This window comes from Rhinopithecus roxellana, chromosome 4 (assembly GCF_007565055.1).
Source record: "Rhinopithecus roxellana isolate Shanxi Qingling chromosome 4, ASM756505v1, whole genome shotgun sequence".
Taxonomy (NCBI): domain Eukaryota; kingdom Metazoa; phylum Chordata; class Mammalia; order Primates; family Cercopithecidae; genus Rhinopithecus; species Rhinopithecus roxellana.
The window spans coordinates 75,614,448-75,632,106 of record NC_044552.1 but is presented as its reverse complement, the minus strand read 5'-3'; the positions used below and the strand labels follow the sequence as shown (position 1 = coordinate 75,632,106).

Sequence of the window (17,659 nt, the reverse complement as noted above, 5' to 3'; positions counted from 1 at the left end):
TCATTTCCCTTCTTTCTGAAGAACAATGTTTAACATTTCTCATACTGGTGATCTGCTAGTGATGACTCTCTCAGCTTTGATTTGTCAAAAAAGTATTTCGCGGCCGGGCGCGGTGGCTCAAGCCTGTAATCCCAGCACTTTGGGAGGCCGAGACGGGCGGATCACGAGGTCAGGAGATCGAGACCATCCTGGCTAACACGGTGAAACCCCGTCTCTACTAAAAAAAAATACAAAAACTAGCCGGGCGAGGTGGCGGGCGCCTGTAGTCCCAGCTCCTCGGGAGGCTGAGGCAGGAGAATGGCGTAAACCCGGAAGGCGGAGCTTGCAGTGAGCTTAGATCCGGCCACTGCACTCCAGTCCGGGCGACAGAGCGAGACTCTGCCTCAAAAAAAAAAAAAAAAAAAAAAAAAAAAGTATTTCGCCTCTGTTTATGAAAGATATTTTTAATGGATATAGTAATCTAAGTTGACAGCTTTTTTTTCCCCTCTCAACACTTTAAAGATGTCATTCTATTATCTTTTGACTTTTATAGTTTCTGACATGTCTTGATAAGCATACCTTTATTCCTCTTTATTTAATAGGCCTATTTTTTAATCTACCTGAATTTAAGATTTTTCTCTTTATCAGCTATTTTCAGCAATTTGATTATGATGTATCCTGGTGTCAGTTTTCTTTACGGTTATCCTGTTTGTGGCCTATTGAGCTTCTTAGATCTGGAAGTTTATGCTTTCCATCACATATGAAAATTTTTAGAACATTATTACTTTATTTTTCTGCACTCACCTTCTGGTGTTCCAATTACTCATATTTTAAACCATTTGATATTGGCCTAAATATTAATGAAGCTTTGTAAATTTTTTCAGTCTTCTCTCTATGCTTCATATTCTGCATAGTAATTTTTAATATAATTGATCTTTTCTTCTGCAGTATCTAACTTGTCTGTAATTTATATAAGTGAAATTCATTAAATATACTCTATATTTCATCTTTGTAAGTTCCACTTGGCTCTTTATATTTTCCAATTCTCTACTTATGTTGATGTTTTGCTTTAATTACTTGAACATATTTAATACATTTATTGTAGCTGTTTCAACATTCTTGTCTGTCTGCTGATTCTATTATTTCTGTTTTGGGGTCTGTTTCTATTGATTAGTTTTAATTTTGATTTTTGAGCTATGTTTCTCTGTCTCTTGACATGTCTAGTAATTCTTTTACTGTATGCCAAGTAGTTGATTTTATGTTGCTGAGTGTTAGATTCTGCTATGTTTGTTTAAAGAGGATTAGACTTTGCTCTAACAGACAGTTAAATTACATCTGAACCAATTTGATTCTATGTGGAGTTTCTGTTTATGGGGGGTCTAGAATAGTCTTTATTCTAGAACTAATTTATTCCCACTACAAAGGTGTGACCCTTCTAATATCTCCCCCAAAGAACCCATGTATTCTGTGAGTGTTTTTCACTCTGGCTAATGGCAACTCAAATGATTCCTGGTCCTGTATGTGCTCTGGGAATTGTTCAGCTCCTCAATAACTTTTTCTTAGAAGTGACTTTTGCACAACTCCATGGAATTTCACCTTACCCATTCGTAGGACTCAAAGGGACTCCTAAACAGATTATCTAGAACTTTTTTTTTTCCATAGCTCCCTCCTGTCTGGTACATCACCTTGCACATCCTAGTTACCAAGACTTGCCCATCCTTTAATCTATGTCTCAAACCATTCAGCAATACCACAGGTGCTGTTTGGATTTCCCTTCCCTGCACCAAGATCTGGAAGTTGCCTCCAGGCAGAAAGCCAAGACAATCATAGTTCTCTTTTTTGTTTCCTTTCTCTCAGGAATCACAGTGTTATGTTACCTGCTGTCCCATATATGAAGACAGTTGTTTCAGGTATATTGCACAGTTTTTCAGTTGTTTATAGAGAAATGGCAATTCTAGATCCTGTATTTCCTCATAGCTAAAAGCAAAGTCCTTTCTCATAATATTTGATTGTGTGTCAAATGCTATATATAAAATAACTGTAGAGACTATAGTTGAAGTTATTTGCCACAGAGGATTTGCCCTTTCTTTTTTTCCTCTTCTTTTTTCTTTGTTTTGAGACATGGACAGGGTCTTGCTCTGTTACCCAGGCTGGAGTGCAGTGGTGCAATCATAGCTCACTACAACCTCAAACTCCTGGGCTCAAGGAAATCTCTCATCTCAGACTCCCGAGTAGCTAAGATTACAGCACACACCAACAGGCCCGGCTAATTTTTTATTTTTATTTTTATAGAGACAGAGTCTCAAGATGTTACCCAGGCTGGTCCTGAACTCCAAGCTCAAGTGATCCTCCCACCTTAGTCTCTCAAAGTGTTGGGGTTACTTAAAGGTGCGAGCCACTGAGCCTATCCTGGCCCTTTCCTCTGTTAGGCAGAAAGGAACTGAGCTAGGATGGGACTGGAATGAAGCTTTAGTTAGATTCTGCTCACTTCTCTTTTCAAATATCTCAAGGGTGAAACAGTCAGTTGCCTGTGCAGGCTCCTTCCTCTAGATTAGTAGTTCTCAAAGTATGGTCTATGGATCCCCAGGGGTCCGGAGAATTTTTTTTCTTTTGCCGGGGGCGGGGGGTGGGGAGCATGAAATAAAAACTGTAATATAATACTAACATATTATTTGCTCTTCTGTGTTAACACTAGCACTAATGGTGCAAAAGTAATGGGAGGTAAAACTGTTGGAGCCTTAGCATGAATCAAGGCAGTAGCACCAAACATACATTTATCGTTTTCAGTGCCATACACCCACAGTAAGAAAAAATACCAATTTTACTTAATGTCCTTGATGAACCAGTACAAATGGTGAAATTTATTAACTTTTGACCTGTGAGTACACATCTTTTTTATAATTCAAATTACAAAATGAGAAGTATATATAAAGCATTTCTGCCATATACCAAAATACAGTCCTTGTCTCAAGGAAAAGCGCTTGTGTGATTCTTTTGAGTTGCAAGCTGAACTAGCTGGTTTGGTTTTGTTTTCCATGAAACACCATTTTTACTTGAAAGAACAATGAATAGACAAATTATGGTCTTTCAACTTGAATATTTAGTAGGTGTTTCCTCTAAAATAAATGCAGTAAGAAAAATAACAGTATTTGTTGCCAAAAATAAAATTCGAGCTTTCAGGCAGAAATTAGAATTGTGGAAAACTTGTATCAGCCACTATAACCTTGACAGCTTTTCAATACATAATGACTTCTTCTAATGAGATCAGTGGTGATACTAATAAACGTGGTATTTTTAAATATTACATAATAAAACGTCAATGTTTGGAAGAGAAGCATACCTCAGTAAATCAACATTTCCAAATGACCATGGTACAAAATTATGGACGGGTAAAAAAAAAACCATTCAAAATACAAAACAGAAAAACACATTTTAATGTAATAAAGTTCAAAAAGTGCACTGACATGGTTTCAGATTCCACACTGCAACTAACCTTTAAGAAACTACCACCTGTCAACTTCGGGGATAAGATCAAAAAAGAATATTCACAATTGCCGGGCGCAGTGGCTCAAGCCTGTAATCCCAGCACTTTGGGAGGCCGAGACGGGCGGATCACGAGGTCAGGAGATCGAGACCATCCTGGCTAACACGGTGAAACCCCGTCTCTACTAAAAACTACAAAAAAAAAAAAAACTAGCCGGGCGAGGTGGTGGCGCCTGTAGTCCCAGCTACCCTGGAGGCTGAGGCAGGAGAATGGCGTGAACCCGGGAGGCGGAGCTTGCAGTGAGCTGAGATCTGGCCACAGCACTCCAACCTGGGTGACAGAGCAAGACTCCGTCTCAAAAAAAAAAAAAAAAAAAAAAGAATATTCACAATTATCTGAAAAAGTGATTACATTACTCTTCCTTTTCGCACCTGCTTATCTGTGGGAGGCTCCATTTTCTTCATTTATTTCAACCAAAATAACACATTGCAACAAAGTGAAAGCAGAAGCAGGTAAGAAAATTCAGCTGTCTCCTATTAAAGCAGACAGTAAAGTGTTACAAAATATAAAACAATCCTACTCCTTAGTAATATCTTTTTGTTTTTAAAAGTGTAATCCTTTTTCCAAAAAATGTTTATTAATGTTCACATGTAATGGGTCTATTATTGTTTTAAAATTAATAAATATTTTAAATTCTTACTTCTAATTTCTGAATTTTTGATATAGTAAATATCAACAGATATAAGCCACAGAAGCAAAATATCCTTGGGGTCTTCAACAATTTTTAGGATTGGAATAGGGTCTTGAAATCAAAAAGTTTGAGAACCTAGCAAGTCTCCTAAGCACCATGAGACTATAAGAGATTCGACTTGGCTTTTCTAGCCTGGCCCTCAGCCTCCCACACTGCCACAGCATTTAGCAAGTATCTAGTGGGGAAAAATAAGTGCGAATTTTGGGCTCCCTTAGATTTCCATCCGTCAAACCAGCCCATACAATATTAAAAGGTCATTTGACTTCTCTTTTCCTCAGTGGGCTCCCCCACCTGGACCAAACCTAATCTAGAAACACGCCCACACTTGGAAACTGTTCTCAGGAGAAACCAATTGGCCATCTCAGTTCACATGAAAAGGGGTCTTCCCTCTCTAGACTTTCAGTGTATCTCCTCTTTTCTTCCACAGCTCCCTAATAGCTTTAAAAATAAGATTTTTAGAATGTATTCATATTCTACACAGGAACTACAATGGTCTGTCACTGCCTACCATATATTATCCAAGGGAAGAAGTCTTTTAACCCACTAAAAAATAACAATAGCTAGCACATATACCACCTGCCAATCTTCCCAGCATTGTATATAATAGTAACTCATTTAATTCTCAAGGCAACATAATAAGGTAGATAATATTACTGTCCTCACTAAGTCACACAGCTAGCTAGTCGGCAGTGAAGCCAGGATTCAAGCCCAGGCAGTTGTTTCAGAGTACAGACCCTTAGCCTCTACAAGGGACCTACCCTTGGCATTATCTACCACACATTTTCCCCCAGGAAACAGCCCATTTTCAGAGTTGCGGCTATCACCTGAAGTCACAAAATCTTGATCTCCAAGTCTAACCTATCCAACTGCTGGCTAAACTTCAACCTGTATGTTCAGCATATATAAAACCAGTGCATCTTCTTCGCTCCCCTGAAACCTCTTTCCTAAACTGCCACCAATTCTTTCGCATCCTTCCCACCCTTGGCCAACCTGGGCAATTATGATCCTATCTTCCTCTCAGTTTCAGATACAATTATGTCTATACCAGTAATCCCCAAACACTGATTCCCAACCAAGTTTATAATGGTGCATATAAAAAAGAGAAAAATAGTAACATGCTATTCATTTTTAAAAACCTGTCTTTTATTCTGAGATAATTCTTACATCTTACTGTTAGAATGTTTTTGTTTCTCCTTTTATGAAAAAAATGATAATAGATAATAGTTCATTTTATATTTTTTTCTTAGTGAACTAAAACATTAACAATACTATAATGTTTTCCAAAGTTAGCTGGTCTGCAAATTTACTAATCTAGGAAATTTTTATATCAGCAATCTTTTTTTCCCCCAAAAATGGGAGATTAGAGGCTTTGTTAGCATACCTCACCCATTTGGAAATAACAAAATAATGTGTAGAGGTTAATACTGTCAACTTTTGTACAAGAAGGAACACAGGAGCTTAACACAAAAGTGAAGGAAACTTCAGATACTTTGAAAAATAGAGCGGGCAGCAGCTTACGTTGCAGGTCAAGCAGAAAACTGAAGTGAATTCCCAGTGTGTGAATGGGCGGAGTGTCTCCACAATACACATTCCTACTGGGGAGCCAGGCAATCCAGGTCACGGGGAGCTTTCTGACCCTATCAAGTGCTGATTAGTCTCAGGGAGCAGTGGAGAGACTGTGGGAAGGAGCAGCAGGGGGAAGTGCTCCAAGCACACTCCCAGACCTTGGGGCCAACAGAAGGTCATTTCTGGTCCTAATTAATTGGGGGACGCATGGATACCTACCAGCCAGCACAAGCAGCAGTCACTGATTTGGAGAATCTCTGGACTGGCATTCATGATCTAGTCTCAAGCAGGGAGGACACCCCACAGTCAGAACCAAGAGGTAAATGTGGTGTGAGCTCCAGCTGCAGGTGCAGGAGTTAGGCCCCAAATCCCCTCTTTGTGGGACTGAACTTGGAGGAGTGTGGCCTGGGAGCCGCAGTTTTTGTCCTAGGCAGGGAGTTTGGCAGACTGGGGCGGTTTTGCAACCTGAGGACAGACTGTTTGTGACTTGGCTGGCTGTCTCAGCTTGCCGCAAGTGGTGGTCTGCAAGAAAAAGTCTTGCTAGGTCAAGACCATGGGAGCAATGCAGGCCCTACTACCATGTGCTAAGCTGTGGAGCTCAAGCAGTCACTCTTTCCCCATACTGGCTCTCTAGCATGGCAATGACTGTCCTACTGTTCCCTGGAGTGTTGCCCCAGGGGCCTGAAAACAGCCTTCTGACCCTTGTCAGGCCTGGTGTTTGCACCTGCCATTGGAGGGCCTGAGCACAGACTTGCCTGGCCCAGCTCTATCCAGCTCTGCCCTGCCCCAACTGCCTCAGAGACAGACCACAGGTAATGGTAATAGCAGAGGTTGTACAAACTTTGTCTCCTTCTCGAGCACTGTGCAACTGTGTCAGCAGATACTGTAATGGGCTGAACTTCAGAACCTGAAGACAAGTCTTTTGAACTAATACATAGCCCAGCCCACTGCATGGGACATCTAAATACTTCTCTTGGTTAACAAAGGTCAAGTATAAACACTACTGCAACAATCACAGCAGGCTCTCACCTGCAAGCACCAATTACTGGCCAGGAGGTCAACATGCAAAGCCCATTACAGTATCTGCTGACACAACTGCACAGCGCTCAGGAAGGAGACAAGTTTTGTGTGACCTTTACTATTATTACCCACACAACCCCAGCTACTCAGGAAACCTTAAGCCTACTCTCCCTCCTGGTACATTACTACCACAACTGGCATTTGAGAAAGCTGCTGCATTAAGGCTTTTTATAACCAAGGAAATTATACACTGTCTATATCAGTGAATGCACCCAAAAGTAAAACTAGACAACTCTACTAAACATCATCATAGACACATCCTCAGGAGAAAAAAAAAAGTCCTCCAATAAAAGTAAATTTAAAAATAAAAAGAAGCGACTGTTACCCCAGATGTGAAGGAATTAGCATAACATTGAAAATATGAAAAAATAAGGTGCTATGAGATCCTCAAAGGAGCACAGTAAATCTCTAGCAACGGATCCTAACCAAAAAGAAATCTTTGAAATGCCAGGTAAAAAATTAAAAATACTGATTTTAAAGAAGCTCAACAAGATAAACGAGAAATCTGAAAACCAATACAAAGAAATCAGAAAATCAATTCAGGATATGAACAACAAACAGAACTTCTAGAAATGAAAAACTTGTTCAAGGAATTACAAAATACAGTTGAAAGCTTCAACAACAGACTAGACTAAGCAGGTGAAAGAATTTAAAAACTTGAAGACAGGTCTTTTGAACTAATCCAGTCAGACAAAAATTAAAAAAAAAAAAAAAAGGAATCAACAGCTGAGCGCGGTGGCTCACGCCTCTAATTCCAGCACTTTGGGAGGCCAAGGCAGGCTGATCATGAGGTCAGGAGATTGAGACTATCCTGGCCAACACGGTGAAACCCTGTCCCTATTAAAAATACAAAAATTAGGCCTGGTGCAGTGGCTCACACCTGTAATCCCAGCACTTTGGGAGGCCCAGATGGGCGGATTGCCTGAGGTCAGGAGTTCGAGACCAGTCTGGCCAACATGGTGAAACCCCATGTCTACTAAAAATACAAAAAATTAGCTGGATGTGGCTACTCAGGAGGCAGAGACAGAGGAATTGCTTAAACCCAGGAAGTGGAGGTTGCAGTGAGCAGAGATTGCACCATTGTACTCTAGCCTGGCGACAGAGCAAGACTCAGTCTCAAAAACAAAAAAAAACCAAAAAAAAAAAAAAAAAAAAGAATGGACAAAGCCTTCAAGAACTATGGGACTACATGAAACAATCAAATTTACAAATCATAGTGTATTAGTCTGTTCTCACAATAAAGATATACCAGAGACTGGGTAATTTTTATATATATATATACATATGAGGTTTAATGGATTCACAGTTCAACATGGCTGGAGAGGCCTCACAATCATGGCAGAAGGCAAAGGCATGTCTTACATGGCAGCAGCAAGACAACATGTGCAGGAAAACTGCCTTTTATAAAACCATCAGATCTAGATGGTTTTATAAAAAGCAGTTTATAAAACTAGAACTGTAAACTAGAACTAGAACCCACTCACTACCAAGAGAACAGCATGAAGGTAACTGCCCCCATGATTCAATTATCTCCCCACCAGGACCCTCCCATGACATGTGGAGATTATGGGAACTACAGTTCAAGATGAGATTTGGGTGGAGACACAGCTAAACCATATCATTCCACTCCTGGCTCCTCCCAAATCTCATGTCCTCATATTTAAAAACACAGTCATGCCTTTCCAACAGTCCCCCAAAGACTTAGCTCATTCCAGCATTAAACAAAAAGTCCAAGTCCAAAGTTTCATCCGAGACAAGGCAAGTCCCTTCCGCCTATGAGCCTATAAAGTCAAAAGCAAGTTGGTTACTCCCTAGACACAATGGGGGTATAGGCATTGGGTAAATACACCCATTCCATATGTGAGAAATTGGCCAAAACAAAGAGGCTACAGGCCCCATGCAAGTCCGAAATCCACCAAGGCAGTAATTAAACCTTAAAGTTCCAAAATAACCTCCTTTGACTCCATGTCTCATATCCAGGTCACGCTGATACAAGAGGTGGGCTCCCACAGTCTTGGGTAACTCAGCCCCTGTGGCTTTGCAGAGTACAGCCTCCCTCTCAGTTACTCAGCTGGCACTGAGTGCCTGTGGCTTTTCCAGGCACATGGTGCAAGCTGTTGGTGGATCTACCATTCTGGGGTCTAGAGGATGGTGACTCTCTTCTCACAGCTCCATTAGGCAGTACCCCTAATGGGTACTGTGGGGACTTTGGGTGGTGGCTCTGACCCCATATTTCCCTTCTTCTGGAGCAAATTTCTGCCTGGACATCCAGGTGTTTCCATGCATCCTCTGAAATCTAGGCAGATATTCCCAAATCTCAGTTCTTGTTTTCTGCACACCCACATGACCAACACCACATGGAAGCTGCCAAGACTTGGGGCCTGCACCCTCTGAAGCCACAGCCTGAGCTGTACCTTGGCCCCTTTTAGCCATGGCTGGAGTGGCTGGGATGTAGGGCACCAGCTCCACCAAGTCCAGCAGCTGCACACAGCGGGGAGCCCTGGGCCAGGCTCAGGAAACCATTTTTCCCTCCTAGGTCATAGGCCTGTGATGGGAGGCACTCTCCAGAAGGTCTCTGATATGCCCTGGAGACATTTTCCCCATTGTTTTGGCAATTAGCATTTGGCTCCTCATTACTTATCCAAATTTCTGCTGTGGGCTTGAATTTCTCCTCAGAAAATGGGATTTTCTACAGCATTATCAGGCTGCACTTTTTTCAAACTTTTATGCTCTGCTTCCTCTTGAATGCTTTGCTGCTTAGAAATTTCTTCTACCACATAGATACCCTAAATCAACTCTCTCAAGTTCAAAGTTCCATACATCTCTAGGGCAGCGCAAAATACCAGTCTCTTTGCTAAAGCACAACAAAAGTCACCTTTGGTCCAGTTCCCAACAAGTTCCTCATCTCCATCTGAGACCATCTCAGAGCGGACTTTACTGTCCATATCACTATCAGCATTTTGGTCAAAGCTATTCAACAAGTCTCTAGGAAGTTCCAAATTTTGCCACAACTTCTTGTCTTCTTCTGGGTCCTCCAAGCTGTTCTAATCTCTGCCTATTACCCAGTTCTAAAGTCGCTTCCACATTTTCGGATATCTTTACAGCAGCCCCTCCTTCTACCCAGTACCAATTCACTGTATTAGTCCGTTCTCACACTGCTAGTAAAGACATATCTGAGACTGGATAATTTATAAAGAAAAACAAAGCTGAACAGACTCACAGTTCTACATGGCTGGGAAGGACTCACAATCATGGCAGAAAGCAAATGAGGATCAAAGGCACATCTTACATAGTGGCAGGCAAGACAGCATGTACAGGGGAACTGCCATTTATAAAACCATCAGATCTTGTGAAAACTCACTCACTATCATGAGAACAGCATGGAGGTAACCGCCTCCATGATTCAATTACCTTCCCACTGGGTCCCTCCTATGACATGTGGGGATTATAGGAACTACAGTTCAAGATGAGATTTGGGTAGGGACATAGCCAAACCATATTACATAGATATTCCCGAGGGAGAGAAAAAAGAAAAAAGTCTGGAAAACCTTTTTAAAGAAATAATTCATGAAAACTTCCCTATTCTAAAAGAGATGTAGACATCCAGATATAAGAGGCTCAACAAATTCCAAGCAAATACATTGCAAGAAGGACCTCACTTCATCACAGTCATCAGACTGTCTAATATCAATGTGAAGACGAAAATCCTAAAATCAGCAAGAGAAACTATCTAGTCACTTATAAAGAAAACCCCATCAGAGTAACAGCAAACTTCTGAGCAGAAACGTTACAAGGCAGAAGAGATTGGGATTCTAATTTCAAAATGCTTAAAGAAAAAACAAAAAACCATCAACTACAAATTTTATATCCTGCAGGAATAAATTTCATAAGTGAAGGAGAAACAAAGTCTTTCCTAGACAAGCAAATGCTGTAGGTAGGAATTCATCACCACTAGACTGGTAGCATAAGAAATATTTAAAGAAGTCCTAAACATGGAAACGAAAGGTTGATACTCGCCATCATAAAAACACGTGTAAGTTTAAAACTCACAGGTCTTATAAAACAATTACAAAAAGGAGGAAGAGAAATTAAATAGGAACACAACAGAACACAAAACCAAAAACAGAAAAAAAGAAAAACAAAGGATCTACAAAGCAACTAGATAACAATCAATATCATGACAGGAAAAAAACCTCACATATCAATATTAACCTTGAATGTAAATGCATTAAATGCTCCACTTAAAAGATATAGAATGGTGGAATAGATAAAACAACCTGAACCAATTATATGCTGCTGACAAAAATTCGCCTTACTAGAAATGGGTACAATGTAAACTTTACAGGTGATGGTTATACCAAAAACCTAGACTTTAGCACTATGCAATATATCCATGTATCAAAACTGTATCTGTACCTCCTACATTAATACAAAATTTTTAAAATTTAATAAAATAAAATCAGCAAACTATTGATCTATCTCAGCTTTATCAATTTATCAGAATCTGCCTTTGACTTTCCCACCTCTCTTCTATTAATAATATAGTCAGGTATAAGCAATCAGTCAGGTATCCTACCTAAACACACCCAAATGCAAGTAATAAAAGTAACTTTTATGGCTATATCAAAAATTATAAAATGTATTGAAATTGTTTCCAAATGTTACTATTTAACTTTTTTAGATGATCAAAAAAGACACAATTTTCTTACTGTTTTATTCCTTCCTTACTCTACAGCTCACTTACCTGAGTGGTACGGAATTAAGTTAACTGTTTCCAATAGCTTTGTAGGGAAGCCTTTTTATACTCTTAATCATAGTAAGATCATCTTTATCAAGCACTTTCTGATATACAATCTTATTTAATTACAAATTCTAAATGTATTTTCATCCATTTTTGCTTCTACTACCAACCTGATGATAAAAAGTATGTTTTGGATGGTAGAATATGGGAGTTAGATGAAACCCAAAATACCATCTACTCCAAACTCTTCCTTTCATAACTGAGACTAGTGATACAGCTTAAAGTCATACAGCTAGTTAGCAAATGACATAGCTGAGACCAGAAAGCTAACTAAGCCCTTCAGCTATCTAGCTAGCTATATCAAGAAGGTCTAACTCACAAGAGAAGAACCATAAGTGAGATAGAACCAAGCTGGAAATCACTATACTCTTAAAGTTAAGCAGGTGAGGTGGGTAGAATAATATTCATAAACAGCTTCACTAATGTTTAAAGGAAGCAGAATTGCTTTGGGTTCACAGATATCAAAAGTCATGCTGACATGTAAATCTGCAGGGGAGATTAGAGAGGAAGAACAACAAGAAGTCAATGAGGACAATGAATTTGCTCTGCTCTCCTATTTAGCCACTGACGGGGGGTTGGGGAGTGTAGTGTAGTCAAAAGGTTAGGGTTTTGGTCCATCAAGAGATGAACAGATAAAATGTGGTATAGCCATACAATGTAACATTATGCAGCAATACAAAGGAATGAAATTCTGATACATGCTACAACATGGATGAACCTTGAAAACATTATGCTAAGTAAGTCAGAAACAAAGAACAAACATTGTATGATTCTGCTTACATGTGGTATATAGAACAGACAAATTCATAGAGACAGAAATAGAATAGAGGTTACCAGGTACAGGGAAAGGAGCATATGAGGAGTTACTGTTTCTATTTGTGATCATAAAAAAGTTCTGAAAATTAATAGTGGTGATGGTTGCAAAACAATGTGAATGTACTTAACGCCAGTGAATCGTACATATAAACATGGTTAACATGGTGAATTTTATGTTATGTATATTTTACCGCAACTTTTTAAATGCAAAAAAAAAAAACACGAGAGTTTTGGAGGTGTGAGTAATTTGTTTTCTATGCCACTTACCAACTTGTTAGCAATGGGTTGTTTTTCCTTAAAAACTCTTCTTAAGAAAAATATAAATTCAAACACTTTACCACAGGTGACGTATTTTTATAATTTTAGAAGAATTATAGGAAGCTCCAGAAAACAGTCCTGGAGGTAAAACAAATCCTGATTGGGTAGCACATATTACTAGTAGGTCTCTCTTTTTTTTTTTTTTTTTTGAGATGGAGTCTCGCTCTGGTGCCCAGGCTGGAGTGCAACGCCACGGTCTTGGCTCACTGCAATCTCTGCCTCCTGGGTTCAAGCAATTCTCCTGCCTCAGCCTCCCAAGTAGCTGGAATTACAGGTGCCTGCCACCATGCCTGACTAATTTTTGTATTTTTGGCAGAAATGGGGTTTCACCATGTTGGCCAGGCTGGTCTCGAACTCCTGACTTCGTGATCCACCTGCCTAGGCCTCCCAAAGCGCTGGGATTACAAGTGTGAGCCACCACAACCGGCCAGGTCTTTCATTTATTTATTTTTTTAAATTTTTAATTAATTTATTTTTTGAGACAAGAATCTCACTCTGTCATCCAGGCTGGAGTGCAGTGGCATGATCTTGGCTCTGTCTCCTGGGTTCAAATGATTCTCCTGCCTCAGCCTCCCAAGTAGCTGGGATTACAGATGTGTGCCACCATGCCCAGCTAGTTTTTGTATTTTTAGTAGAGACAAGGTTTCACCATGTTGGCCAGGCTGGTCTCGAATGCCTGACCCCAAGTGATCCACTCGCCTCAGCCACCCAAAGTGCTGGGATTACAGGTGTGAGCCACCACACCTGGCCTTACTAGCAGTTCTTATTAAATGGTTATTTAACAATCCTATACTTATTCCTACAAGACATCCATTGCTATTGAAAAAAATCTAATTTATCTGGAGAGAAAACAAGGACTCCCTTTGGTGTCCCAAGGATATGCCATAGGGATTGGAGTCCTCTGAGACTCTAACTGCATCAGCTCCCTACCCGTCTATGCCAGGGGTAACAATCTCAAATGCTTAAAGAAGCCAGAGCCAGACAAGGAATATAAATGAATGAAGCAATAGGAACAAATCTGGCAAGCAAAAAATGAAAGCTGTGGCAACCTGGAATGCTTCTGCTACACCTACAGAAGCACTGTCAATTGATGCCATGTGGGAATGCTATTTTTTCATTGTTACCATGCCTTCTGAATTTTCAAAAGAGGCTAGAAATTCAGATTTTTCAACAAACTCTAAAAGCTGAGCAAAATGAATCAGAGAACCCTAAATACTCTACAAGCCTCCGGTCTGTGCTTTTTGCTCCATGCACACTCCAAGCTACGAAGGAAAATGACAGGAAACAATACTTCCTAGTTATCCGTATCTCATTTTGGATCTAAGGACTCCAATTCCCTGAGAGCAAGGCAGCAGGTGGCATTCAAATCACGTTAAAATAAATAAGTCAAAGGCATAAACTGAAAAGGCAATTTTCTTAATATCTACTTAACATATAAAAAGTTAAACCTGACACTTAAAGTACATGTTAATATAACCTACCAACTTTCAAAATGTCAGGAACTCAGATGAGTCCATGGTAACTGCAGAACACTGGAAGAAAATATTAAACAGCAAGAATATAATTTTTAAAACTCTTTGAAGCCACCCTAAAAATCACATGATTCACAACAAACCTGTTCCCTATGCCATGATATGAAATGTCTGTTGAATCATCTTGGATCCCATAGTTTTGATTTTTATAACTTTGGTTGATATAACAGATATGGATCTGTAATTCTATATATTAATTTCCCAAATTCCAATAGAAAATCTCTGTTTGAATCTGCCTACCTACTTGATTTTTTTTTAATTAGGGAAATATTACTGGAAAAGAGGAGAAAATATTTTGGCAAAAAGCTGCTTTCTTACAGTTTGACTTAGATACAGAAGTCAAGAACAGTAGAGGAGTGAAGCTATTTTTCTTTTTCCCTTGTCACAAAAAGACTAGCTACTTCCCTCCAAAGGTGATCTATTTCTGGACAAGGACAGTCAGAATTCTTACTTAAACTTAACCCAGTTAATGTATTCACCATCAATATAATCTCCTTCTACTAAAACCAAAACAATATATAACAGGATTTTTTAACTAACATTATGTGCTTATGTGCTAGACACTGAGCTAAACTCATGTAATCCTCACTATCCTACGAAATAGGTACTTCTATCTGCAAAGTAGACCTGGTTCCTGCCCTCAGAGGCTATTTTCTAATGGGAGGGGCAGACATTAAACATTCTTAATAAAGAATGTACCACTGCATTTATGACCACAGTTAGAAAGGAGATGAACAAGGTGCTACCAATGTACGTGAAAGGAAAATATGACCTTACCTGGGGAGGTATCTCTGTGGAAATAACATTCTATACAGATCAAAGGATAAGCAAGTTTTAATTAGACAAAGTCTCCAGGCAGAGAGAAGGGTATGAGAGAAGGTCTTGTGATGGAGTTTGAGTTAGAGACAGAAAGAGCAAATGTGGCCAACACAGGGAGAATAAGAGGAAGCATGTTGAACGAATAGGCCATCCAGGGCTTCACCATCTACATTAAAAGTCTCCAAGCCATTCACATTAAAAGTCTCCAAGAGCAACAGAATGTGCTGAAGTTGGAAAAAGGGGAAGAGGATGATCGGAATTATGGGCATTTTAATGCATTTTTTAAACCGAAAGAACGTAAAAGAAGAAGGTACTGTCTATTGTCTCACTCCCACCATGTCAATATCTATCTGATTTTCTCTGCCCCCACTGGTTATCAATCTTAGTCTTACATAGTACCTTTATCCTGGTATGAATCCACAGGTGCAAGTGTGCGTGGACACGCATCGCGCGCACACGTGCACACACACTCACCCTTTCCTCCTTTCTTACACAAAACATAGCATGTTATATGTAGTGTCCTCTAGCCTGTTTTTGTTTTTTTTTTTTTTTTTTTTTTTTGAGACAGAGTCTCACTCTGTTGCCTAGGCTGGAGTGCAGTGGCACAACCTCAGCCCACTGCAACCTCTGCCTCCCAGGTTCAGGTGATTCTCCTGCTCCGGCCTCCCAAATAGCTGGGATTACAGGCACGTGCCACCACGTCCAGTTAATTTTTGTATTTTTAGTAAACATGGGGCTTCACCATGTTGGCCAGGCTGGTCTCAAGCTCCTAACCTCAGGTGATCCACCTGCTTCAGCCTCCCAAAGTGCTGGGATTACAGGCACTAATTGCAGGCACTAATGCCTGGGCATCTACCCTGTTTTTTTTCACTTAGTATATCTATTCTTTCTTTTGTTTCCAATTGCACAGCATTCCACGGTTTGATGTATCTACCATAGGTTATTTTATTATTATTATTATTATTATTATTGTCATTATTACTATTATTTTGAGGCAGAGTCTTATGCTGCCCAGGCTAGAGTGCAGTGGCACAATCTCGGCTCACTGCAACCTCCGCCCCCTGGGTTTAAGCAATTCTCCTGCCTCAGCCTCCCAAGTATCTGGGATTACAGGCACGTGCCACCACGCCTTGCTAATTTTTTTATTTTTTAGTAGAGACAGAGTTTTGCTATGTTGGCCAGGCTAGTCTCGAACTCCTGACCTCAAGTGATCTGCCCACCTCGGCCTCCCAAAGTGCTGGGATTACAGGCGTGAGCCACTGCGCCTGGCCTACCATGGGTTATTTAACGAGTCTCGTGGATGAGAAGAAAAAGTCTACCCAACTGCTACTGGATTTTGCTATTACAGACAATCTTGTAAGTGAGGTTGCTGGGTCAAATGGTAAATGCATTTGTACTTTTGACAGATATGGCTAGATTCTGCACTCCTACCAACAATGTATGACATCATTTATGAAAACTGGACAACCAAATGAGTTACCAAACTTTTGAGTTTTTACCAATGTGACAGGTAGAAAACTATCTTACTGTAGTTTTAATTTGCATTTCTTTTTTATTTTAGGTAAGGTTACACATCCCATTACATGTTTAAGAGCCATCTATACAGTTGGCCCTCCATATTTGTGGGTTCTGCATCCATGGATTCGACCAACCACAGATCAAAAATATTCAGAAAAAAAATAGATGGTTGTGTCAGTACCAGATATGTACAGACTTCTTTCTTGCCATTATTCCCTAAACAACACAGTTTTACAACGATTTAAATAGCACTTACACTGTATTAGTTATTATAGGTAATCTTGGAGATAATTTCACGTACACAGGAAGATATGCAAAGGTTATACACAAATACTACTTCATTTTATATAAGGGAATTGAGCATCTATGTTTGTTAGTACTGGGGGGTAAGGGGTTTCTAGAACCAATTCCTCACTGACACTGAGGAATAACTGTTCTTCTTTTTCTTTCTTTTTTTTTTTTTTTTTTGAGATGGAGTTTCACTCTTGTTGCTCAAGCTGGAGCCATTTTGGCTCACTGCAACCTCCGCCTCCCAGGTTCAAGTGATTCTCCTGCCTCAGCCTCCCGAGTAGCTAGGATTACAGGCACACGCCACCATGCCTGGCTATTTTTTTTTTTTTTTTTTTTTTTTTTTTGTATTTTTAGTAGAAACGGGCTTTTACCATGTTAGCAGGCTGGTCTCGAACTCCTGATTTCAGGTGATCCACCTGCCTCAACCTCCCAAAGTGCTGGGATTACAGGCGTGAGCCACTTTTTTTTTTTCTGTCAAACTATCTGTTCATGTCCTTTGCTCATGTTTGTTTGTTTGTTTTTGTTTTTGTCATTGAGACGGAGACTCACTCTGTCACCCAGGCTGCAGCGCAGTGGTGTGATCTCGGCTCACTGCAATCTCCACCTCTGGGTTCAAGGGATTCTCCTGCCTCAACCTCCCGAGTAGCTGGAAGTACAGGCACCTACCACCATGCCCAGATAATTTTTTGTATTTTTAGTAGAGA

At 40.0% G+C, this 17,659-nt stretch overlaps 1 protein-coding gene across 6 annotated transcripts in view; it reads right to left on the bottom strand.

Annotated features, from left to right (window-relative positions):
* Positions 1 to 17,659, bottom strand: part of PDSS2 (decaprenyl diphosphate synthase subunit 2) — a 314,537-nt gene that overhangs the window by 252,502 nt on the left and 44,376 nt on the right. Inside the window, exon 1 of one of the 6 annotated variants that reach the window (XM_030929298.1) lies at positions 15,105 to 15,246. The exons of the other annotated variants lie outside the window; for them this stretch is intronic. Within the exon in view, the coding sequence (XP_030785158.1) occupies positions 15,105 to 15,133 (29 nt within the window). The 5' untranslated portion in view covers positions 15,134 to 15,246. Of the gene's footprint in view, positions 1 to 15,104; positions 15,247 to 17,659 lie in introns of those variants that run through there. 6 annotated transcript variants of the gene reach the window in all.